This window comes from Bradysia coprophila, unplaced genomic scaffold (genome assembly GCF_014529535.1).
Source record: "Bradysia coprophila strain Holo2 unplaced genomic scaffold, BU_Bcop_v1 contig_232, whole genome shotgun sequence".
NCBI classification, from domain to species: domain Eukaryota; kingdom Metazoa; phylum Arthropoda; class Insecta; order Diptera; family Sciaridae; genus Bradysia; species Bradysia coprophila.
This window is the reverse complement of record NW_023503493.1, coordinates 11780503-11804927: the sequence shown is the minus strand read 5'-3', so window position 1 is coordinate 11804927 and position 24425 is coordinate 11780503. Positions and strand designations below refer to the sequence as shown.

General features: G+C 37.1%; 2 protein-coding genes across 3 annotated transcripts; one reads left to right on the top strand and one right to left on the bottom strand.

Annotated features, from left to right (window-relative positions):
* Nucleotides 1-45: 45 nt before the first annotated feature.
* LOC119076637 (ankyrin repeat and fibronectin type-III domain-containing protein 1-like) lies at nt 46-23080 on the bottom strand. 2 transcript variants are annotated; one of them, XM_037183501.1, is made up of 10 exons: nt 22853-23080; nt 7055-7450; nt 3644-3722; nt 3478-3581; nt 3115-3408; nt 2782-2988; nt 2517-2718; nt 2327-2459; nt 2052-2258; nt 46-1986 (listed from the first exon to the last, which is right to left on the bottom strand). In XM_037183501.1, exons 2-10 carry the CDS (start codon nt 7341-7343, stop codon nt 172-174), a joined length of 3330 nt encoding a protein of 1109 aa, XP_037039396.1. In that variant the 5' UTR covers nt 7344-7450; nt 22853-23080; the 3' UTR covers nt 46-171. The 2 variants fall into 2 exon arrangements, with proteins under 2 accessions (XP_037039396.1, XP_037039395.1); XM_037183500.1 differs by lacking the exon at nt 22853-23080 and adding an exon at nt 7588-7844.
* LOC119076641 lies at nt 19600-22409 on the top strand. The gene is made up of 3 exons (XM_037183511.1): nt 19600-20120; nt 21706-22112; nt 22184-22409. The coding sequence occupies exons 1-3, from the start codon at nt 19787-19789 to the stop codon at nt 22328-22330; spliced, it is 888 nt and encodes a 295-aa protein (XP_037039406.1). The 5' UTR covers nt 19600-19786; the 3' UTR covers nt 22331-22409.
* Nucleotides 23081-24425: the final 1345 nt, after the last annotated feature.

Genomic DNA, 24425 nt, shown 5'->3' with positions numbered 1-24425 from the left:
TCGAAAGGTAGATCTCGCGAATGTTTCATGATAGAAAACTCTCCGTACGGAAAAATAAAGTTTTATTGACAATTAATTTGCAATCCAGTCAAAATTAAATAATTATTTTTTGGAAATTGTACTATTTCACCGCTCATTTACTACCAGCCAGATAACTCTATTGCACTCCTTTCATATGGTGTGAACATCACGATCCGACCTATCAATTTCTGCAAGAAAGTCACGATTCCGTCGAACATACAGACGACCCTTTTTCCACGGATTTTGCAGTTGCAGTGGTCGGAAATTATTCGGAACACAACGTCCCCGATTACCAAAAATGGCAAACAAACAGAAATCTTTGGAAGCAAGCTGATTACAGGTCGCCGGTTTTTCATCGATTGCCAGGATGGATGGACTGCAGTGACTTAGAACCAAATCAATTATCTCCCGGGCCGTGGTTTTAGTTGTGATGTGAAGCTGTAACGAGATTCCGTTGTCCCCGCCGTTGGTGAAGTACACTTGAATCGTTCCCAATTGTGGCATAGTGTTGTCGTCGTCGAAGTTTTCCTTGTCGCAAGCGGCATGCATATTCGACTCAATTTTTGTGGTTTTGCCGTCCTCGTCGGTCAGATAACTGGATACACTGCAGGTAGTCGCCGAACTTTCATTTTCGGACGGCTCACTTCCCTTTGCATGGTCCGTATGTGCTGATGAATTTCGACACTCAGAACAGCTTAACGAACAAATTCGAGCGTTTATGGTTTTTGACCGTTTGCGCTGAAGCAGAGGCGAGAATGAAGGTGCTGAGGACGAAAGAACCTCTTCAGATTTGCTTAATGAATAATGGTCGACAAAGGCTAGCCGATTCAGACTCTCTTCAGACGCCTGCAAGCCATGATATTTGGCATCTGCACTGTTCCTGCGTAGACCATCATCTGTTTTTTGCTTATAATGAACCTTTGACATCACAAAATTTAACTGTTGGTCGGATTTGGACAGAACACTTGTTACTTGATCCTTTCGATTATTATTCGGCCACGATAGCCGGCAGGGCGATCGTCTAGTTACTGTAACATTATCAGAAGGACGATCTAATTTCTCACGCTGTCTGAGCACTACCGGTTCAGTTTGTGACGAATCCAAATTTAGGATAGACCGCATGCTGATGCCTGTATCAGAGCACCGATTTCTGGAAAATGTCATCACATCCATCAACCATCGCATGTTCTTCCAAAACTCGAATACTTCGGCTCTTATAACCTGTAGTCGGTCCAGGCGCTCTTTAGCTGCCTCTATTTCTACCGCTGAAAACGCTTCACGATGGGAATAATTGGCTTCCGATATCTCGAGATCCAAGACAAGCGAAAGTCTTGCGCATTTTCGAATGGCTTCACTGTCATAAGTGAACAGTTGACACATTTCAAAGGCATGGGTCGATACACTAACTAAATCAGGACGTTGAAGCATCATTTCACGTTGACCAGGCACCAGTGAACATGACGTTTCGATGGGTGGACATACTATAAGGAAACTAACGTCGTGGCTGAGCTTAATAAGTTCCATGTTGTAAAGTTTATGCTTCAGGATACTCTCGGTCGACTTTCCCATGTACTTAAAAAGTCGCCACGCTGCACTGCTGATCGCTCCGACGAACTTTTGCTGCATCTCGGTTCTTTGGTTTTGATTGAATGTATCTTGAAGCGCTTCCCACTCTTCAGCGCACACATGAGGATTGTCCCGAATTTTCTGGTGCGGCAAAACGTTCGGCGTTTTCGTCGGAATGACAATTTGCATCTGTTCCATCGAACAGTGCATTTGCAAGTAGCCAACGTACAAGCCTTTGGCCAATTTTGAACATCCGGATTCGAGGAATTCTATTTGATTGGGAATCGAAGCTAGAATGATGTCGTTGATGTTGCTTTCGTCGCCGATGGGTGGCAGTTTTCGTTGGATTTTTCTTAGCGGAATCCATCGTGAATTCAGAACAGAGATTGATTTCGGATTCTGAAAAAAGGAAATCGAAAAAGTTGTCAACTGGACGAGGAGACTGAACAAGGCTCATCACTTACTTTTATGTGATTGACAAATGAAATCACGACCGTTCCCTGTGAATCTTGCAGAAATTTGTAATAAACGAAGCCTAAGTCCTTCAAACCCATTACAGACTGCATTTGACTGATAGCTGATAGGATTTTCAAGCGAAATTGACTGGTCGATGACGAATGCTTTTCTATTTCATTTCGCATTGCCTTTACAATGTCCCAATTGCAACTGACCTGTGGAATTATAATTTGGTTTGAGTTTGCTCGTATGCAACAATCATGCAAATTAAAGATTAGTTCACCTTCATCAGCCAGGGAAGTTCACTGCAAAAATTATTGGGATAATTCTCATCGATCTCAATAACCGGTAACGTATCATCATTTGTAACCAACACCTTTCCGTCGTGATACAGAAGGCATGCCAGATACAGTCCTCTGAAAGTTATCGAATTGATTGAAACGAACAATCGACGTAACGGCCGTGTAGCCTACCTTTTCAATTGCTTCTGGAATTTCGAAGTAGCCGTAAAGAGTTGCTTGATTGTCGCTTTCTTCTTGATAAACAGTCCGTTCGATGCAGTTGAATCTAACGGTATCTCGAGCGAAGCCATTCGAACGGCACTCAGTTTAACCATCAAATCGTCTAAGGTTTTTTTGCTGCCACAAGGTGCGCTAGTTGCAATGTCTTGCCAGCCTAACAGTGGTACAAGCATCAACAATACTTCTTCCGTATCAAAGAAAAATTATTTTTACTTACTGGATGGGATGACACTGAGTGGACTAGAGCTGCAATGCTCACTCCAGCCTTTGAGGTTTCCACTCAAAGCACGAAAATAGTATCTTTGGCCATGAATCAAATTGTACAAGTGAAAGGTCGAGAACATTACTCCTTGACTGCTGGTTAGGTCGTTGATTTCTCGTTCGTCGATTATATTCACGAAGTCTTCGGTAAGTGACCACTGAACTGTCAAACAAAAATTAAATTTGTAACTAGGAAGCTCAGTCATACGAATAGAACCGATAAGGATAGGGGACACACACCGTAGAAATGTTCTTTTTTGTGTGGCCAATGATTTCAAGTTCAACTTACTTTTAAATTTAGTGGTAATGGCTCCGGCAAGTGCTTCTTGCACTTTAACAGCAACAGAAGTACTTGACGTCACATCGACGACAACACTATTTGGCATATTCGGTGCTGTCGATTGAACCCATCCGCGCAATATCCGTTGAAGGGAGTTAGCCCGTTTCTGCCAAAAATCAATTTGTTTGTCCGCATCGTCATCGCCAAGATCGTCGTGACTACCGCACGTGAAATCATTAATTTTGTTGAGCGCATCCTCCAGCAACGTATTCAAATGATAGCCCATCGATTCACAAGTTTTGACTGCAAATAAAATGGAACGGCACGATAGTAACTTTCAGTCAAGCCGAGGAGATTTCATTAGGTAATTACATCGGACTCCATGACTAGCACCGTATTCTAATAAAATTTTGGTCAACGAACGATTATTGCTTAAGACCGCAACGTCTAACGGAGATAATGCATCGCTGTTTGTACTGAAAAAATTGAAGAGATTAATTTGGTTGTAAAAATGAATTTCGATGCGGAAATTCAGTACCAATTAACGTTGACGTCTGTTGATTCAAGTATCGATTTTGCTCTGTCTGTTTGACCATTTTCGACGGCTGCGAAAAGTGCTGTAAAGATAAGAATGGTGGATTGAGCCTTGTAGACACGTAATAGTATGTTGTGTTACAAGTATTGTAATGTTGATTTTTTCAGCACTAGTACCAACCGAGAATTGAAATAGACAAATGCCCAAAAAATCATAATTTTCATGGTAAACAATCACTCTTCAAATTTGATCGATCACATTGCTTTGCATTTTCTAAAACGAATGTTGTAATAACTCATACAAATTCCATAACAACACTGCTTTGAGTGTTGAAATATCCCATCAAACTTCAAACGGGTGCTGAAATAAATCACTTTACAACACTAAAACGAGTGCTGAAAAGAGTCGTATTTCAATTCTCGGTGGCACAAATAACTATTTCATCCCTAGTGTTGTAATAAGCCACTTTCGACCCTAGGGAAAACCAATGTATGTAAATTGATTTATCTACATTCGCGGAGAGAAAGTAAAAAATTTCACCTCAACTTGAGGTTTGAACTGAACGAACTTTATTATTCTACAAAATACAAATAAGTCTATAATAATAACATTTCGACTATAGCAAGAGTTTAGCCTAAGAACGGCTTTTCAACTTAATTTAGTGTTAGCGTGTTAGTTATTTACATGGCGATGGGCGAGCGAGAAGGCGAAAGGAAAACTTAACAAAAACCTTTACTGATACTTGATCAACTTGAGGTTCTCAAGGCATTCACTCAACGTTTTTAGATACGTATGTAATAGATCGAATTTAGCATGAGTTGTACTCTACACTAACTTTCCGTTGAACCTATCTGTGCTACAGAAATATACAAAGCCGGAACTTTAACCTGTTTATAGAGTAAAGTTTTAGTTGTGCGCCTGAACTGACTATTGGTTTACTAAAATTTTTCATAGGACATAAATTGTCATAAGTAAAATTCTCAGCCACACAACATTGATGTTGCCATTACACAGTGGGGCTGAACAACTTTTTTTCGACAAGTCAATGTACATGAAATTTTTTTCATGATTATGAAAGGACGTCACCTCACGATTACTTTAAGCCCAAATTTAAAATATTTTATCGGGAGAGTTTCCAGAAAAATTTGTTTTCTTCCATAGCTGTATCTGTACTTCGATGAGCTCTGGTGGGCGTCTATCTTCTCGTTCCAGCCTACGTTCATTATTTCGTCATAGGCTGATCTGTAACCATTCAAAATATACCAAATTTGTCATAGGTTCCTAAAAAAATACAACTGTGGTGATACCCAATATGGAAAAATTAAAAATGTCTAATTCTATGATTTTCGTGGTATTTTCTGAACGAAATGCATATTTAATTAATAGAATTTGAAAATTACTCAAAATTACTCCGAATTTCAGCCTTTGCAATTTTTCATATAAATATTTCGAGAAAAGCGACATTGGCATTGGGTATCACACAGTTGTATTTTTTTAGGAACCTATGACAAATTTGGTATATTTTGAATGGTTACAGATCAGCCTATGACGAAATAATGAACGTAGGCTGGAACGAGAAGATAGACGCCCACCAGAGCTCATCGAAGTACAGATACAGATACAGCTATGGAAGAAAACAAATTTTTCTGGAAACTCTCCCGATAAAATATTTTAAATTTGGGCTTAAAGTAATCGTAGGTGACGTCCTTTCATAATCATGAATAAAATTTCATGTACATTGACTTGTCGAAAAAAAGTTGTTCAGCCCCACTGTGATTAATGTTGAGTCTTGAACACCGCTAGCTATCAGCTAGCTTTTACTTTATGACCTTTGTGGTTTACGGTTAAGACGAAACACTTATTTTGGGCGTCTAGCCCGTTTAACTGTCGTATTTATTCTCACTGATTTTTCACTAACATTGTTTTCCCCAGAAAACTTGATCTCTTTTTTGGTTACAATAGCTCACATGGATTCGGCGTTCCAACAGATGGGTTTGACCTGCTACGGATGGCTATCATTTGTTATCGAGAACAGTTGCAGGAATAAACGACGAGCTCTGACTAACACAGTATTATATAGCAAAAAAAACATTCAAGAAAATGAAGTAAAAGATTTGCAATCAAAATCTTGAAAGATCAAATGAAGTAATAGATCCTATAGTAAAACTGGCTGATCTTGGAGCGATATTATGACACAAGGACAGATGGTTCGGGCCTTTGAACTAAATATAATGTCGGAATCTTTTGTTTGGTCCTGGAATACAATACAAAGTCTTACACGCCAAATGAATTTTTGTAGAACTTTTACATTTACAGAAATACTAAAAAAAAACTCAATGTAGATAGATTGACGTTCTGAAGAAATTTCGAATCGTTTATTGAGTGAGATTTTAACTTTATGTCGTAGAGACTATTTTTGGGAAATTATTTTTTGTTATTTTCCGAAATTTCCAAAATTTTATCAAAAATAATAATTTTTAGGAAAACTGGAAAATCTCAGCCGTCATACATCATAGAAAATACAAATCCAACGAAAATTATATTTTTCAATCGAATTCGTCATTTGGCTGCAATACTTACATTTTGACACCAATTTTAATTTTCTACGATGTGTGACGGCGAGATATACACTAGAGCCGAGACTAGAGCTAACACTCTTTAGAGCCCTACTAGAATTCAAAAGTTGTAAAGTCATGGAGAGGGATTCTTTTGAAAAACATCCTACCGAAATCGGACGCATTTTCTAGTGGACTCTTTTATATGGACCTAGAAAGGACTTCGACCCAAGAATACAAAACCACTTTTTAAAAAATTCTTCGAAGCTTGTGTGGCTAGTGGATGTCATCCAAAACCGAAAATTATCACTTTTCTTACAAAAATTTCTCCAGTTCGACGAGCCGTACAGAGTCGTGTAGGGTGTCATTAGAAAGGTAATCACATGTACTATTGAGTCAAATAGAGAATTATTGGTTTTGTAATTCATCCACACTGAAATATGTGCAGTTTAAGTTTTCAACCGAAGACTTACACTTTTCTTACAGAAATTGCTCGAGGTACACGAAACGTACATGGTCGTGTGGGGAATCATTTGAAAGGTGCGTCCGATTTCGGTAGGCTGTTTTTCAAAAGAATCCCTCTCCATGACTCTACAGCTTTTGAACGCTAGTGGGTCGGAACAAGTTTTTTCGTATCGCATTTGACTCTTTGCTTTTCAAGAGATTTCAAGAGCTTTAAGCTTCTTTTGTATTCCACTGAAATATTCCACTTTTCCAATGGAATCTAAAAGAAGCTCAAAGCTTTAGAAAGCTTTCAAAACGACACAAACAATCCAATACGTTGTGTTGGCTCAACACGGTATAAGTGTGAACCGGGGACAGATATGCTTGTGGTTTGTCTATTAGGAATTGAACTCACCTGATAAATGGATATTTATTTTGGTCAATTTTTTCAGCTGATCCTGAGCCACTTTCAGTTGTTTCTTAGACATTTTCCTTGGTGGAAATTCTATTTCCGATCCCTTTAAGTTACTAAATTGTTGGTTGAGCACATGTTTCTGAATCTTTTTACTGCTAACCACATTTGCACTAACAACCGTCGTCGTGGCATTCGTAGTCGGTGCTTGTTCATTCCGTTTTACAGTTGTTAGCTGCATACCGTTTTGGGGTACATTTTTAAGTCGCGCGTAAGGTATAAAGTATTCCATTTCAATGTTGAAAGCCTCGGTGTGTAGGTCAATTATGCTGATGTCATCGAACGGTTTCAGTGTCAATTCTCTTTTTTGTGACGAAGCGTCCGTGGATGAATTTATTTCTATAAATAAATGAATGAAAGAATAAACAAGTGAATGGTAGGATGATGGTAATTCGACGAAAAGTGACCGATCAGAGCCAAGTTACTCCACTCCGCACTGACATTTAAGAAAAAAAAATGAGATTAATCGATCTTACTATGCGTGTAATTGAACCCAATGGATTCTTTAAACAAATTAGAAACTTTTTTGTCTTCCTTGTCGTCGGTGACATTATTTCTTAGAGAAAACGATCTTTTCAGTAATTTAAAATTCAGACTCATTAAGTAGCACGGTTACACTAAATCAATACTTAAAACAAAATCCTAAAACTACTGAGGAAAAATAATTCAGTCAGAAGTAATTTCAGTGATAATTTAAGTGAGATTGTTGAATGTATTGAACATTCCCGTTCGAATATGCTCAAACAACTGATTTCCTTGATTCAAAAAAACAACCAAAGCCACCCCTCAATTACCATTATCATAATTCATTTTTAATCGGGCATTACCATACAAATTTCGCTAAGTGGAAAGTGCTTTTTAGAGATTAAGAATTTTATTGACAAAAAAGTAATCGACTGCTGAGTATCATTCTATTCCACAAGCCGATTCTAATGCTTCTAATGCTTTATTAGCGGTTACTGTACGTAATTTACGCTTATCTGTTTATATTTGCGTATGCGGTACATCATACAGCACTTAGCCAATTCGAGATTTATCATATGTCACGCTTAATGTGCATTTATTTGTTTGTTCAGTTTGGTTTTTTTTTCGTTGAGTGTTTGTTTGTTTAGCAAGAAAAACAACTCTGTTAGACTACGAAATTACGCAAAAACGAGACAATTTCCTTCTGGGGAAGCTATTGTTTAATTGGGAAAGCAATCACGAACTACCACAACAAAATAGAATTTCCTCCAAGAAACAGCCAGAGTATCGCCATGTAACATTGAAATCTATTACTTCTATGCCCAAAGTAAACCTTTAGAACCTTTATACCTTAGCCTTTGAAACAAAATCTATTACTTCAACGGTTTCTGACAGGTTCATCAAATATTACACTAGCGGAATTTTGAAAACCGACACAGTTTCTGTTTCGTGGTTTACTGGTTTTTTGTGAATTTTGCATGTTTTTATATGAAGAAATCAGAAACTCGAGTAAAACACAGAAACAGAAAATGTGTCGGTTTTCAAAATTCCGTGTGAGTACAGTCCACAAACTTTGACCTTTGAAATAGGATGTTTTCAGTGACTAGAACCTAGAACAATTTTTACATCAATCATGCAATTTTTTCGACTGGCTGAAAACGAAAAGGCGCTGAAAAGAATACATTTGGGCGTTTTTTAAATGCTAGATTTTAGTTTAATAACGATCACGAATGTGCTAGCTTACAACAGAAAATATATTTAGTTGCAGCAGTTTGCACAGCTCTGAGAAAGCCGAGTTATTTAACGAAATTTTCATAAAATGCTCAGTTTTATCAGAGCTAGTCAAACGACTACAACCAAAAACTAAGTTTTATTTAAAGCTAACACATTCGTGGTCGTTATTGCGGTCGAAAATTTTTCAAAAAAGATTCTGATCAAAAGATATCGTCAAAATACGAGACCCCTAAATGTAGACTACAATTTTAGCTAAGTACCGATGTCTCTTAACATGTAAAATCCATTACATAACAAAGTCTATTGCTCGTTTGATTGGTGATCGGGGTGAAGCCGAGTATATTTTGGGGTGCGTACCCAAATTCCTGAAGATACATTTATAGTGATCTGGAAACTAAATGTTACAGCTTTCAGTTTCGGGCTCAGCTAATCGTTGCTCTGTTTTGAAACATCATTGTGTAGGGGTTCTCATTCAATCCTTCAGTGTAGAGATAGATCTACGCTAACCTAGCCATCTGATCAGTATGAACAGTATGAAAGTCTGAACTTTCAATTAATTCGATTGTAAACGTGTTTCAGCCAGCGTCACTCGATAGACGGCCTCGTAGACACCCACAAATCGATAAATAATTTTAACGAAAAAAAATTGTTGGAGCGATTAATTACACTTCAACTGATCACATTAGTGATAAAAACAATATAACTTCACATTCAACTATAGTTACCAGCATTTCGGCTACATCTAGTGTATTTGGGGAGCATAACGAAATGTTCTGTAATCGACAATGTATCAATCGAGTGATATTTACAGCACTTTTAATTTTTCTGATATCCGGCCTGAAGCCGTTCGTTTCTCTGAGACCCGAAACGGTAAATTAAAGGGAAAAAGTCGGTTGAGATTCATCGCATAAATTATATTTTATATTACAGACGAACCAATTCCATTTGGATCGATTTTGGTGCACCATTTTAAATCCGAAAAAAATCGATTCCGCGCGTTGTATTTGCAAGCATATCAGCTGGAGCAATTTAAAGATTGACATAGAATTGATTAGCTTGCGACCCATTCGAAACATTTGGCTTCACGCAGTATTCTACTACAAGTTTAATGGCATCGTCTACAATAAATTTCCCATCGATCTGTGGGAAAACGTTTGCGAATTCGCCGATGGAAAGAACGAGAAAACTTTTTTCCTGAATTGGTGGTTGGCGAGAGTGCAACGTTTCTCCAATTTTAATCACTCGTGCCCGTACTCAAATATATCAATTAAGACGAACAACGTATCTTTGAATGAAGTATTTTCGTTTGATAAGTCAATTTTACCATCGGGTCGGTACCGTGTGGACATAGCAGTCACCGAAGATGATCGAGTTCCATTTTTGAAAATGACGTTCTTTGGTGCAAATTCTGAACACGACTTCGAAAAGATATAGAAATCTTTGTGGTGGCATCCGGTGGTTTAATTTGTGCTCTTTTCGTCCTATTCGTTTCGAAGGATTCGGTGAGGACAATATTCTTTAAAAGATAATTTTTCTTCCTCTTCAGAAAATTACCATTTATCACGACAGTGACTTCATTTGTGGCTTGTAACTGTGTACGCGGCAGAGTGAAATAAACCAGGCAGTAGCGGTTCATTTTTGAAACGTCAAATATGGGACCTAATACACTGTATGAAAATGAGCTCAAATGAACTCTGACATAAATTGAATTAATTTTATCAGCAAAATATAAAGCTACTAAATAAGAGATAATTCAGGTCCTTAGTCAAATCAAACGCTCGTGTCTATTTTACTCTGTCGTAAATTGTTTATGATTTACTCAGTATCAATATTTGCTTTGCATTCACTTTACGATTTAAAAATAAAATAAAATTAAAAACGATTATTGTTCAATCATTGCTTTCGTATGCCTCGACTATGCAGACCTTCGGAAAAATTGAAAATTCTCAAAATTTTCATATTTGGTGAAAATATTTTTTATGTTTTTCCTTTAAAGATTAAGGATCAAGCTATCGAATGCGCCATGTCATCACTCAAAAATAATTGTTAATCATCAACACGAAAATCGAAAACCCTTTGCAATACTCTCTCTAGCATCCAAACTCTCTCAAAAAATCGATGTAGGGGGGAAAATAAGTTTGAGAAACGCTGATTTTTAATATGACTTAAAACCAACAACAACAACACGAGCGAACAAAGTAGCAGTGATTTATAAACGTATCTACCACCTTAATAATTGTAGTTTGGTTGCTAGGGAAGAGTATTGCCTTTTGACATCAACAATGTCAAGTTTCACTGACAAGTTATTTCTTCATGGACAAAATCGTGGGGAATCTAACCTCACAGTTAACTTTGACAGTATTAACTGAGTTAAAGTAGCTCCTTAGAATTGTTACAAACTGGAGCTACGCAGGTCACTTGTTGTGTTTTATTTTTTTGAAAAATAAATGAAATGAAATGAAATGAAATGAACGTCAGTGAATGAAATACAATTCTTGTACGCGCCCATCGAATACTTTTGAACTGTAAATGCTAGATAGGGTGTGTGACAGTTTTTCCTTTCAAAATTCCAGTAGTAAAATCTTGTGCAGCATCATTTCGCACTGTTCGAACAGGCTGTAACTCATAGACAAATTTCGAAGCAAATTTAGTTTTGCGTTGTTGCTAGACGCCTGAAGGTTTGTAAGGCAGGAAGGTTTGGTCAATGGGCGGAAGAACTGAAAAATTGCGGAATCCCAAGATGTCGAAGTTTCAGCATAGTGGAAGTTCATGGCTACGTAATGAAATAGCTATTTTTCTAAATAGTTAGTAAATGAAACCCCATTTACTAACGTGTTAGCGACAAGATTTTATCTACTGCTAGTGAAAATATTCATAATTTTCAAGCAAAACCACAGAACCGTAACTACAACAAAATCATTCTGCACATGATCGTAGAAGGATTCTGTCGATGATCAACGTTATCATCACTTCGTTATTCAACTCCTTCAGAAGTATTTACTTTCCCTGGCAGTTTCTGTTAAATTTCTGCTTTGACTCCTGCGTTGTTTTCTGACAAATTTCTGAGTTGTTTTCCGCTCAAATTTCGATTCTGTTCAAGGTCTATTTCCGTTAAAGTTCTGTTTTTGAGAAAATTGTGTTTTGTTGACGACTGGTCGAATTACATTTCTAGTAACAAAAATGTAGCACTTTCTCTCCCGTTCGTGGGGAGAAAATGGAATTCTTCTTAATTTTTTTTTAATAAGGTACACGTCTTTATTTAAATATGCGAAAAAAAGGCTGCTCACAATGACGCAGCCCGTAAAAAAACGATCTTTTCAAAAATCAAAGGTTACAACATATAAAAATCATCTACTCTTTTCGGCCCCAAAGTCCCCAGAATACACGCAGCGTTGCCTCTTTGTATCGCAATTGAAATTTTCTGCAATAAATAATCCAATGATCGCGGTTCCCCTGAAGTTGCCCTTATAATTTTTCCTAATTTCTCAATGAATTTCTTTGTTTCAGGTCCCATACAGCCTAAAATCTCGAAAGCATAGAAGAGTAAACAAATATTTTTTTTAAAACGCTTATAATGATTGTGTTTAAATCTTTCCGCCAAGAAGGCGCCAATGTATCTCTTACTGTTACATCCCAAATAAGAGATTTCCCATGACTCCATGGAATCAGGTTCATTAAATCAGGTCTTTTACCATCATCTCTAGACATAACTGGCAGTTGTAACATTGTTGGAAATCCTGCTGAAGAAAATGCATGAGAAAAAACTTTGTTGACTTCATCATGCGCAGCAATTTTTTTAATTTTCATTTTGCATGATAAGCCGTGTAAGCCATCCTTTTGAACCATTCCACCACAAACACCCTTATGTTCCTCGCATAAACCAGAACCTAATTTGTTTTATGTTTTCAAAAATAATATGTGAAGAGACGTTTTTGTTTCGGTAAATCACACATCGCAAAGAGTGCTTACAGTTCATCCGGTAAAGTTGACAGTGATTTGACTTGTCAAAATTTACTGGTTAACCTTAACGAAGAATTACTGAGCGAGCTCAAAACGCTGCTCCTCTAGTGGTGAAATATCGCTTATTTAACACGTCGTTTAGGAAAAACGTTTATCCTAACGCATCCAAAAATATTTTTCTAGCGAATTCGATTTCAGCACTCGCCTCCGGCTTGAGCTCTAAACCTCTCATTCTCTAAAAAAGAATTTTAGCATGTTTCTAATGTTATTTGAGGCTCGATCATTTCTTCCAAGATTAAACTAAAAGCTTTTACCCCTATTGTTTGATTTATAGGCGAAAAGTAGAACTTCATAGGGTCTGTAGTCAGCACCCATCAACCTATACACAAGTCGGCGCCTCTGTACAAATCAGTTAATAAATTCGAACAAACAAAATTGTTGGAGCGAGTAATCGACTGATCAGATCAGCGGTTAAAAAGTTTTTAACTTCACATTCAACTATAGTTAACAGTAACGGTATCTGTTACTAGCTCGGCCCCGCCCGGTGTATTTGTGCGCATAATAACTTGTTCTACAATCGACAATGGATCAATCTGCCAATCGACTGATATTGACAACAATTCTAATTTTTATGATTTCTGATCTGAAACCATTCGCTTCTCTGAGGCCCGAAACAGTAAAAATTAGAGGGATGAAAAAACGATTGAAATTCATCGCATAAAATTTTATATTACAGAAGAACCGATTCCATTTGGATCGATTTGCGTGTCCCGTTTCTAATACGGAAAAAATTGACTCCGCGCGTTGTATTTGCAAGCATATCAGCTGGAGCAATTTAAAAATTGACATAGAACTGATTTTCGTGCGACCTATTCGAAACATTTGGCTTCACGTAGTATTCTACTACAAGTTTAATGGCATCGTCTACAATAAATTTCCCATCGATCTTTGGGAAAATGTTTGCGACTTTGCCGATGGAAAGAGGGAGAAAACGTTTTTCCTCAATTGGTGGTTGGCGAGAGTGCAACGTTTCTCCAATTTTAATCACTCGTGCCCGTACTCAAATATTTCAATTAAGACGAACAACGTATCGCTGGATGAGGTATTTTCGTTTGATAAGTCAATTTTTCCATCGGGTCGGTACCGCGTGGATGTATCAATCACGGAAGACGATCGAGTTCCATTTTTGAAAATGATGTTCTTTGGTGCAGTTTCCGAACATGACCTAGAAAAGATATAGAAATCTTTGTGGTGGCATCCGGTGGTTTGATTTGTGCTCTTTTCGTCCTATTCGTTTCGAAGGATTCGGTGAGGACAATATTCTTTAAAAGATAATTTTTCTTCCTCTTCAGAAAATTACCATTTATCACGACAGTGACTTCATTTGTGGCTTGTAACTGTGTACGCGGCAGAGTGAAATAAACCAGGCAGTAGCGGTTCATTTTTGAAACGTCAAATATGGGACCTAATACACTGTATGAAAATGAGCTCAAATGAACTCTGACATAAATTGAATTAATTTTATCAGCAAAATATAAAGCTTTTTAATAAGAGATAATTCAGGTCCTTAGTCAAATCAAACGCTCTTGTCTATTTTACTCTGTCGTAAATTGTTTATGATTTACTCAGTATCAATAGATGCCTTGCATTCACTTTACGATTTAAAAATAAAATAAAATTAAATTAAAAACAGAGCTTCAGAATAATAAACAAATTATTTTTCAATCATCGATCGCCTTGTTACAATATGTCTAATGCTGGATAGGATGTGGAACAGTTTTTAAAAAGTTTTTCCTTTCAAGGAGCGGAAGAACTGAAAAATCGCGGAATCCCGAGGTGTCGAAGTTTCAGTATAGTAAAGTGACTATTTTCTCGCTTGCGTTTTGAAACCTGCCAAATACTAAGAATCTTTTTTTAGAGAATGAGAGGTTCTGGAATCGAATTCGCTAAAAAAACCTTTTAGCATACGTAAGGAAGAACGTTTTTCCAAAATGACGTCGGAACCCTTTTGACACTGGCTAAGAAAAAGAATTTTTCACAACGCAGGAGAGAAAATAATCATTTTCTCCCCTATGCTGAAACTTCGGGAGTCTTTGCTGTGAAAAACGTTTTGTTGACTTTGGTATGTACGCTCTGGCCGCGAACAACACCCTCAAAATGAAATTTCCAACTTTCCCACTCGGTGACTATTTCATATATGATTTACCTTATGAAAATAGGCTTTGAGAAAATTGTGTTTTGTTGACAGTTTTTTACTTTCGTTTCCCTCAGCAATTCCAAATTCAGGGCTTACATATCACCTCTGTCCAAAGGCCTACATTTTAAATTGACGAAATTCGACAAATGTAATTTTAATTTCCATACTTAAAATTGACCTATCCGTGCAGCCTAGAAACTCCCACTTGCCAATAAAAGTGAGACTAATCACTTTTTAAGCACTTGTTGTTTATCGCATAACAAGTGAGATCAACAAAAACAATATCATTTTAACGATTGCAATAATTACTAAAATGAAGCTTACAGCATACGTTTATCAATAAAGTATATAAGAGTGATCAGGCCACGTGGATTTAGAGCCTGCGGGAATTTGATTACCTGATTTATCGTTGACCTGATCTGAATTAATTTATCTTTGACCAAACCTGACCTCTCCTGATAACTCGGTTTGTTTATATTAGCTTTACCTTAGCTAATTGACCTGACCCATTCCGAACTTTACAAATTTAGGCCAATGAAAGTTAAAAGACAGCGCACCTCACTTCACTATAACCCACGCTGTATTTTAAACGCATACCATCGATGCAACATACCGACCACATAACATTCAAAAAGTTAAAATAACTAAGCTTATCAGATTGGCGTCTCGTACAGCAATTTAACACATCCGAAAACAGAATATTTGTGAATTCTCTGATCGCCATAATCACTGGAAATGTAACGATTGAAAATTCAGGTGTATCATCAGGTCAAGAGCGGAACAGAACAGTCTGCATTCAACGATGCGTCCCGCTAATAGTAACAGAATATTGGTTCAGGCGGCAGGTTTATTGCTTTTGCTGCTATGTAACCTGAAACTATTCGATTCGCTCAGGCCCGAAACGGTACATTGAAACATTAAAGAATATTGAGATTCACCAAATAAATTGGGTTTTACATTACAGAGAAACCGTTTCCATTTCGATCGATTGCAGTGTATCGTACAAAAACCAGAAATCGTCAAATCCGTGCATTGCTTTACCAAGCATATTAGCATGAACAATTTAAAAATTGATGTCAGCGCATATGCTACGCGACCAATTCAAAGCATTTGGGTTCATGCCGTACTATATTACAAGTACAACGGCGTTATGTACAACAAATTTCCCTTTGATCTTTGGGAAAATGTTTGCGAATTTCTTGATGGGAAAAGAGAGAATAAAATTTTCATGGAGTGGATGATGGCAAGAGTACTACCGTACACCAATTTCAATCATTCGTGCCCGTATTCAACTTTTCTGATTAAGGCGGACAATATATCATTGGATAAGACATTTTCATTCGATAAGCAAATTTTGCCGTCTGGTCGTTACCGCTTAGATGTGTCATTCACAGAATCGGATCGTGTTCCCATCTTGGACGTAAAAGTGTTCGGTAGTAATGCTGACCACTACCACGACCACGTTTAGAGAATTTTATTATGTGTTGTTATTAAAACGCACCGGACTGCAATTGATTGCATATTTTTACTGTTTTTACCCCCAAAGGATCAGCCTAAATCTGGTGATTCAAATATTTTTTGAGTGCATAACACAGTTTTCCGCAATCTCTTCGTTTTTGTGACTGCAATTATCTTTGGTTTATCTGGATGTTTCTTACTGATCTTATCCGTACCCATAAGCTTTCATCTGATGCACCCACTTTGTCGTGTACTTCATTAATTTGGATTGTAATTTGTTATCAAGAAAATAAAGATGAAGCGACAAAATCAAATTGAAAAGTAATTTTAATCCTATCCACCTAAATAGAGATTTTGTTTCGGTCAGAATCAAATAATTTGTTTTTTGTGAGTCCAGGACTGTTACGGGAAAACATTGCCTCAGTCATACGAGCTATTCAGTTCCGTAAAGCGATCCATATAATTAGCACATTAAAGAAGGTACAGACCTTTTTCAAACCTTGAGTTACATTTGTAGTTCTACAAGATTTACAGTGGTAAATAAACATATTCAATTGGTTGGAAAATAGATATTCAAATCATTTGGAGCGAACAAAAGAAATTAAGTAGGTCGAAAGTAAGTAGGTATTATTCTCACTCGGATTCTCACGGTATGCAGGGATTGAGCGGTTCTCCATGTGATGCACAAAATTTTACACACGTCATGATATGAAAGACAGGAAAACAAAGAAAAGCAGAGAGAGAGAGAGAGAAAGAGAGAGAGAGAGAGCGTTAGCTCCACCTTTCCATACATTTAAGGACATATTTTTTTGAATTGTAACTTTAGAGCCTCGGCAATTCTTCTATCAAAATTTTTTCTCCGCCAATAACGGATTTGTTCTACAGTTTTTCCATCTCTCTCCATCCCCCAAAGTTTTGGTTGTCTTCCCACATAACTCGGCGGTTCGCTGATGGTAAATTTTAAAAATCTGTAAAATCGTCTATTAGCGGACGCCTGAGTTTCTATGGTGAACAAAAAAAAACTTGCTGGAGACGATAGAGTGTGAAAAACTGTGGAACAAATTCGTTGTTGGCGGAGAAAAAATATTGATAGCGGAGATCGCCGTAGAATATGGGTTTGAAAATGCAGACCTCCGCCAATTGCAATAGTTTTGTATGACCAGTTACCTCAGATCAAATTTTTAACACTTTGAGGCAATAGAGGAAGGATCAGTCTAGTCTGAAACTACGATATTTTCTTGAAACTAGAGTTTTCAGTCTTAAAAATTGTAACGCAACAGACCGTTATTGGCGGAATCTGCCCTTGGAAAAGAGGGACACCGTTTATTTCCCTTACAAGAAGCAATGGTTTCGCATACCTTTCGACGCGTATTTTGAGTGTTTTCGTATCATAACGTGAAAAAATAGCTTGCACAATCATGACATGACATGACAAATATACATGCAACGGTTAGGGGGATGAAAAGTGAAGTTTTCACAAAGTTTTCTTCATGTATGCGTATGGCCCACACTAAATTGCCTAATTGTCGAAAATCAACCACCCAAGACAGCTCTCAATGGGCCATTATTTGTTAATTTTTTTTAAACCATCCGTTTTCTAAAATGTAATTGCTTGGCTATTCCGGTGAGTTTGTTGTTACAACGGAACCTAGTTATAGGCACTTATCGTCTACGGTCTTCAAATTACACAAAACAACATGAGAAGATAATTGCATATCCCAGACACTTCAACATCAACAGAAATGAACATTTTAATGGTGATTAGATCCGTAAAAGATAAATCAGTTATAGTAACTAGCAGTCATACAGACTATGACGTTTTTTTTTAAATAAACATACCTAGAATGTAGTTCTGCGTCGATATTTGTGCACAAAATCAAATTGAAGTATATTATCATCGGGGAAAGCTAAGTACTGTTGTATGAAACGTTCGTAATTTTGCGTGTAGTACACGATGGTGAACGATCAATATTTTACATATTTCGCTTCAGGAACGAAAATTAGGGGATTTTTGGTTGTTTATCGTAATGGGGTGACATTGGGGGTTTAGGAAAACTCCAGGATTCCGCCCATTCCAAGTTAATGCGACAAAAGACGTATAACATAATTGCGAGTTGTTGCGGGATCTGAGCCCTCAATGTCATTGTGTTGAAAAGTCTGCTTCTGTTTGTCGTGAGACCGACGTTATGATGTCAATTTGGTTATTTTTGACATCGAGTGTAAAGTACTTTATCGCATACGTTGTGTGTGTATTGTGCGCTATATACACGACGTACATAAGAGTAATAGTACATTACTATACCAGTGAAGTAATTTGATATCTCGTATACAGGGCTGAAGCCCTCGGATACTTTTACTCATCGTGATACGAGATATCAAATTATTTCACGTGTAAAGTATGGCGTTTTACTTTACGAGCGATGGAAAGGGTATTCACTAGTGAGAGAAAGGCCACATTACCTCACTAGTAAAGTAAACAAATTCACCCTAGAGTGCTAAAGGTTTTGCAAGCAAAATTATATCACTAGAAACAGAGATGTTTGCCTACTGCGATAAAATACCTCACTGATATAAGGCTGATTTATATTGCGCAAGCGCTCGTATACGTACACGTCTCTTATATACAGCCTTATAGCAGTAATGTACATACTATTATCTGACTAGAACAATAATTTCCCACTTGTTCAAGAGCATTTCTACTTATCTCGTATATGTTCTCGGCAGATAAAAAAGTGTATGCACCTCTTCCCAAAATTATTATCTTGACGTGTGGTCATTACGGCTCTCGCCTTTGGCTCGACCATTGCTGCCCACACGTGTCGATAACAATTTTGGCAAGAGGTGCATAATCTTATATTATTAGGCTCTACGTGTGTAATTATATCACGAAGCCTCAGGCCGTGTCTCATAATAGACATCGAGAACCTAATAAAGAATTATGAACCGAGATTCACACGCTTTGAGGCATCTAAAGTTTGCAAATTTTGCACATTATGCTGCTGAGTTGCATAAAGTGATTAAAAATTATGAAAAAATGTTTTTGTCCCCTTTCTTCAAGTGCTGCGACCTTATATACATACACCTTAGATGAATACACACTTTTAAGAGAACGATTCCGACCACATAAAACTTAAATATAATTTAGGTCGCAAGTTGTGTGATATCACTCCAGTATCTTTTAGACAACGCAAACAACGCGATACGTACAATTTTGTGTTCAGTTAATTGAAATAAATTAAAGTGGACGGTATATACCACCGAAGTGGATCAAAATACGCAGATATAGAATAGAGTGACATAATAAACAGTTTTTGTTCTGCGTAACGAACGATAATCCACGCCATATATTTTATTTTTAAAAAATGTCGCATCCCCACGAAGATGAAATTGGTGAAATAATCGAATACATTACCGGCATGCGAAGAACATTCAATCGTAAATTGGACGATCATTTATTTATCATGGAGCAACAGAATCATCGCATTGAAGAACAATATCGGATCATTGACGAACAGCGAATTATTATTGATGAATTGGCCTGGCAGATTCGCGATTTACGGGACTCGGTTAGACAGGTCAGCGAACAGAAAAGTAGTTGTGTGTGCAACTATGAGAATCATGTGTCCAGACATCGAAGTAAGGAACATAATTCGGTGCAAGGAAGTAATCGGATAAATTGTCGAATAGAAGAAATTGGTAAGGACTTGTTGTGTGTGTGTGAAGTGGTTGTTTTTAAATTATGAGTCACCTGGAGAATTTCTGTGATAAAATTAACGTATAAAACTGTTAGGTGTGCGTCGATAAGATAACAAGCAACTGATATCATCGCTAAAATTGAACTTATAAAAATATCTACTTTGTTGGGGCTTAACGTAATAAAAGGTTTTCGCGCATTTTCAACATTTTGTAACTTGTTGACGGTTGTTTACGAACATTCGTCAAGGATAGAAATATTTTAAATTAAATGAACGAGTGGACCTGCATGAACAACACCATTTTTTAACTAAAATAAAATATAAAACTTATTGTCATAGACCCGTAACTAATCAATTGTCAATTGGCAATTGAAGATGTACAATTAGTGATGTAATAGTATACATTGAATCTCTTTAAAAAAAATTGTATTAACTGAGAAAACATCATAAGATGTTCCGTTCATAGTCTTAACCTGTTACAGACGGCAAGTATATGTTATTATCGGGTCTATTACTTACATTATAGATCAAAATATGTTTAATCTGTTGATTTCAAATCTAGTACTTCAATTTTTTAATATGCATTTTACCATATAATGGACCATATTACCCAGACCTTGTCATTATTTTTGTCGTCGTTATCGATAACAGATGAATAGCCTTATGTGACAGGTTAATGACTATAACATCAAGTGTCGTAGATTTGAGATTGTTATTGTCAACCTCAACCCGAGAGGAAGCCGAACGTTTTTTCCCATTTGAGGACATAATTAGTCTTACACTAAAACAAATTTCAAAATTTAGAGATAAGTGGCCCGAACTACAGGTTGGTTTGCCCGAGACGCATTTTCTAGTGAACCCCAGAAGCCACAACCATTTTCAAAAAAATTCCTCGACGCCTATGTTCCTAGTGAGAGATGTTCAAAAACCGAAGATATGCACGTTTCTTGTGTACATTTTTCCAGATACATGAAACGTACAAAGATGTGTGGTGTCCTCACAAAGACAATTGCATTAATTTCGGGGCAAATGGGGTCTTATTAGGTTTAAAATTCATCCACGCTGAGATATGAGCAAATGAAACGTTGGGTAAAAATTTGACAATTTCTGTGAACATTTTGTGGTTCCACTGCATCTGGAACGCTATAAAATTTTTATTTTTTTTTCCATGATCGCCCCTGGTCTCGGTTTTCCAATGACACCAAGCATGCATGGATAGTGTTACGATAAATGCACCTTTTAAGTGTAAATTTAAGACTCAGTTTCTCTACTCTGCACAGGTTCTGTGCACTGGAAAGATTTCGATCGAAAAATATTTTTTATGCAGCAATTACTGCTTTGAGCTTACGTTTTCGAAATCAAGGCAACAGGACTGGTTACCAGTACCAGTAGTTGCAGCATAAAAAACATATTTGATTAAATATTTCCAGTGCACGACTATAATCCGAAAAACATCGTCAACATATAAAATCAGAGTCTGAGGCATCTCCAAATTATTTACGGCTTTTCGTTCACTAGACCCTATCCTTCGAGTAAGATGCTTCCCGTGGATCTACAAAAAATATTTAATCTAACTTCATTTACAGATGAGGAACATGAGGACATTTACGAAAAAATCGATGTCACAAGCAATCATCCACCAGCAGACCGCTCCAATCCAGTCCCACGAACACGAAACATAAACCCACCATCAACACCAAAATACACCGAAGTTAATAAACTGGAACCGAATAAATCAAATAACGTCACAATTAACCGAACGACCCGCTATATTCGACCAGCGAATTCAGTGCAGGGAACATTGCCAGACAGAACGGATATATCGAATTCGTTGCACGATGCTTTGAATCGATTGAAATTCGAGAATCTGGCCGAAAGAGATAGCATCGACGAGGAAGGAACCGGGGACATTTTGCTGCGAACCAAACCGTTCAAACAATTTTCGAGGAATTCACAGCGAGGAAGCAGTAAAGTTATGTGCTCGATGGTGTCGGTGAGTTAATTTATAAGAAATTGAATTTGGTATTGGAATAAGATTTCAAAATTTTTCATTTTATGAAACAGGACATCGAGCAAGACTATCTGCCCAACGAAGAAGAATTGGACGAGGAAAATTTTGTTCGTATTTCGTCGAGACATGTAGTTTCCGATGCTGTTATTGACTATGACGATAAAGGCAATACATCCAAAAGGGCTGGAGTTGTTTTGTAGATTGTTATTAGCTTCTAGGCACCAATGTTAAACTAACAGTAGGAGTGATAATGTTGTCAATAATTAATATTTCGAAATTATGATCATTTGTGGTATTGGTTGTATGTTAGTGGTACATTGTATCATGGCAGAGTAAAGTAAACCAGCGTGTTTTGCGAATAAAATTTTTCAAGTTATGTCAGTGTTCATTTGAGTTCATTTTCAGTGCATTAGGTCTCGTATTTGACGTTTCAAAAATGAACCGCTCCTGCCTGGTTTATTTTACTCGGCCGTGTATGTATACACTTGTTCGCAGCGAAAGTATTGTTAAGAAATTAAATTATGACATATGGTAACAGTATTCCTTTGTAGTGGGTGTTCCACCTCGAATAGTTTACAAGGTAACACCCTTACCGCAACAATTCAAAATCAGAAATGTTTTTAGATGAGCCATTCAATTCAAGCCGTAAAACTTTTGCCGAAATAAAGACTTCGTAGGCAATGGGAGAAGTAAACATTCAACACACTCTTATAGTAACTTACCAGTTTGTGGTGGAAATTTTCGAGGAACTGTCACTTAATTAAATCACATTTTAACACACTCTTCACTTCGTAGTTATTCAAAACCACAATCCACAATAAATAGCGTAAATTTGCCAACGAAAACCATTTAAAATACGAGCAACAACGAATAAAATTTAAATAAATAGAAGAACAGTCACAACATAAACAAATCGACGCCGGCAGGTTACATCAGAATGACATTTCTGTTTGATACGCTCCATCCGCTCGTTTTATATTATTTTGAAAAGTACGCACCCACTAATTCTCTAAACTTTAATTATTTCCTGATAGATGGCAGCACTTGTCAACACTTTTAGTCCAGTAAAAATGGAACATTTTGTTCAGGTGTGTTCTCGCTGGCATGATGTATTTCGTGAAATCCGCGCTGCACACTTTTTTAACGTGATAGATTCGTAAGTGTTTTGAGCTGATACCAATGTTGTCTTATATATCAAAAAGTATACTAAAACTAAAGACGAGTTGGTATTGAGATGTTGATTCTGTTAAACATTTATGCCACACCTTCGTGGTAAGACAACCTTTTAGAACCTTGGAGTGCACGCCGTAATGTTTGATTTCCATTACCAAAGAAATACTACGTGTGAGAGACAAAATTGTTTTTTTTTTCAATTTTTGCTTTGTTTACTTGACAGTTCGCTCTCTCACGGAGTACTTTTTGTTGAGTGGAAACCATACATAAGTGAAGTTTGAGTGAATGAGTATGTGAAATAATGGACTAATTTTCGACGCTTTGTTATATGGAAATATCGTAAATGCGGAAGGTTCCATGCATTAGTTGGACAGATCTCTCTTTCCGTTTTAATTTTCAGCTCATTTATTGTGTTATTTACTGTCAAGATCGTCCAACCGGTACATCTGTCATCGTAACCATCACTCTCTCTGCTATCTTCACACAAAATCGTCGTTCTCATCTAAAAAGTGTGTCAAAGTTGTGATTGAAGAGGGTGTTACGTATCGAACTGGCTTCTCTACTTTCTCCATACAACGCCCGAAGGAATTTTAGACAGTACAGTTCTGGCTACGTGAACTTCAAGTCGAAGATATCATCTTGAGCAGTTCATCCGTTTCTTAGCGCTTTTCACACCTTTCTTGTAGTCTCATAGAAAGCCTTGTTTCGTCAGAAAAGTTTTTCCTCTATCCATATAACTTTCTGCCACGACAGAGTTAAGTTAACCAGGCAGGAGCGCTGAAGGCAGGAGCGCTGATTTGACTTTAAACCTGAATAATCTAGTAGCCCCATATTTTTTGCGAATAAAATTTTTTTATTTATGTCGGTGGTCATTTGAGTTCATTTTCATACAGTGTATTAGGTCCTTTATTTGACGTTTCGAAAATGAACCACTACAGCCTGGTTTATTTTAGTCTGCCGTACTTTCTGCGTTTGCTGAACGACACCCTAGTTGATCTCAATTGATCTTAACGTATTTCCAGCTTATGCGAGCTTATGTACCTGTGATCACCTTTCGTTAAGAAAGGAATGTTAACCTAAGTTTCGCGTTTTCAATCTACTATTTATTTATTTCATTTATTA

Excerpts from the sequence above, each read along its gene's own strand:
- LOC119076637 (XM_037183500.1), bottom strand. The coding sequence starts at position 7,711 with ATGAGTCTGAATTTTAAATTACTGAAAAGATCGTTTTCTCTAAGAAAT. Across the intron at positions 3,582-3,643 it reads ACAGACGTCAACGTTAATTG|TACAAACAGCGATGCATTAT; the intron begins GTACTGAATTTC and ends CAATTTTTTCAG. Across the intron at positions 1,987-2,051 it reads CATTTGTCAATCACATAAAA|AATCCGAAATCAATCTCTGT; the intron begins GTAAGTGATGAG and ends TCCTTTTTTCAG.
- LOC119076641 (XM_037183511.1), top strand. The coding sequence starts at position 19,787 with ATGTCGCATCCCCACGAAGATGAAATTGGTGAAATAATCGAATACATT. Across the intron at positions 20,121-21,705 it reads TTGTCGAATAGAAGAAATTG|ATGAGGAACATGAGGACATT; the intron begins GTAAGGACTTGT and ends CTTCATTTACAG. Across the intron at positions 22,113-22,183 it reads TTATGTGCTCGATGGTGTCG|GACATCGAGCAAGACTATCT; the intron begins GTGAGTTAATTT and ends TTTATGAAACAG.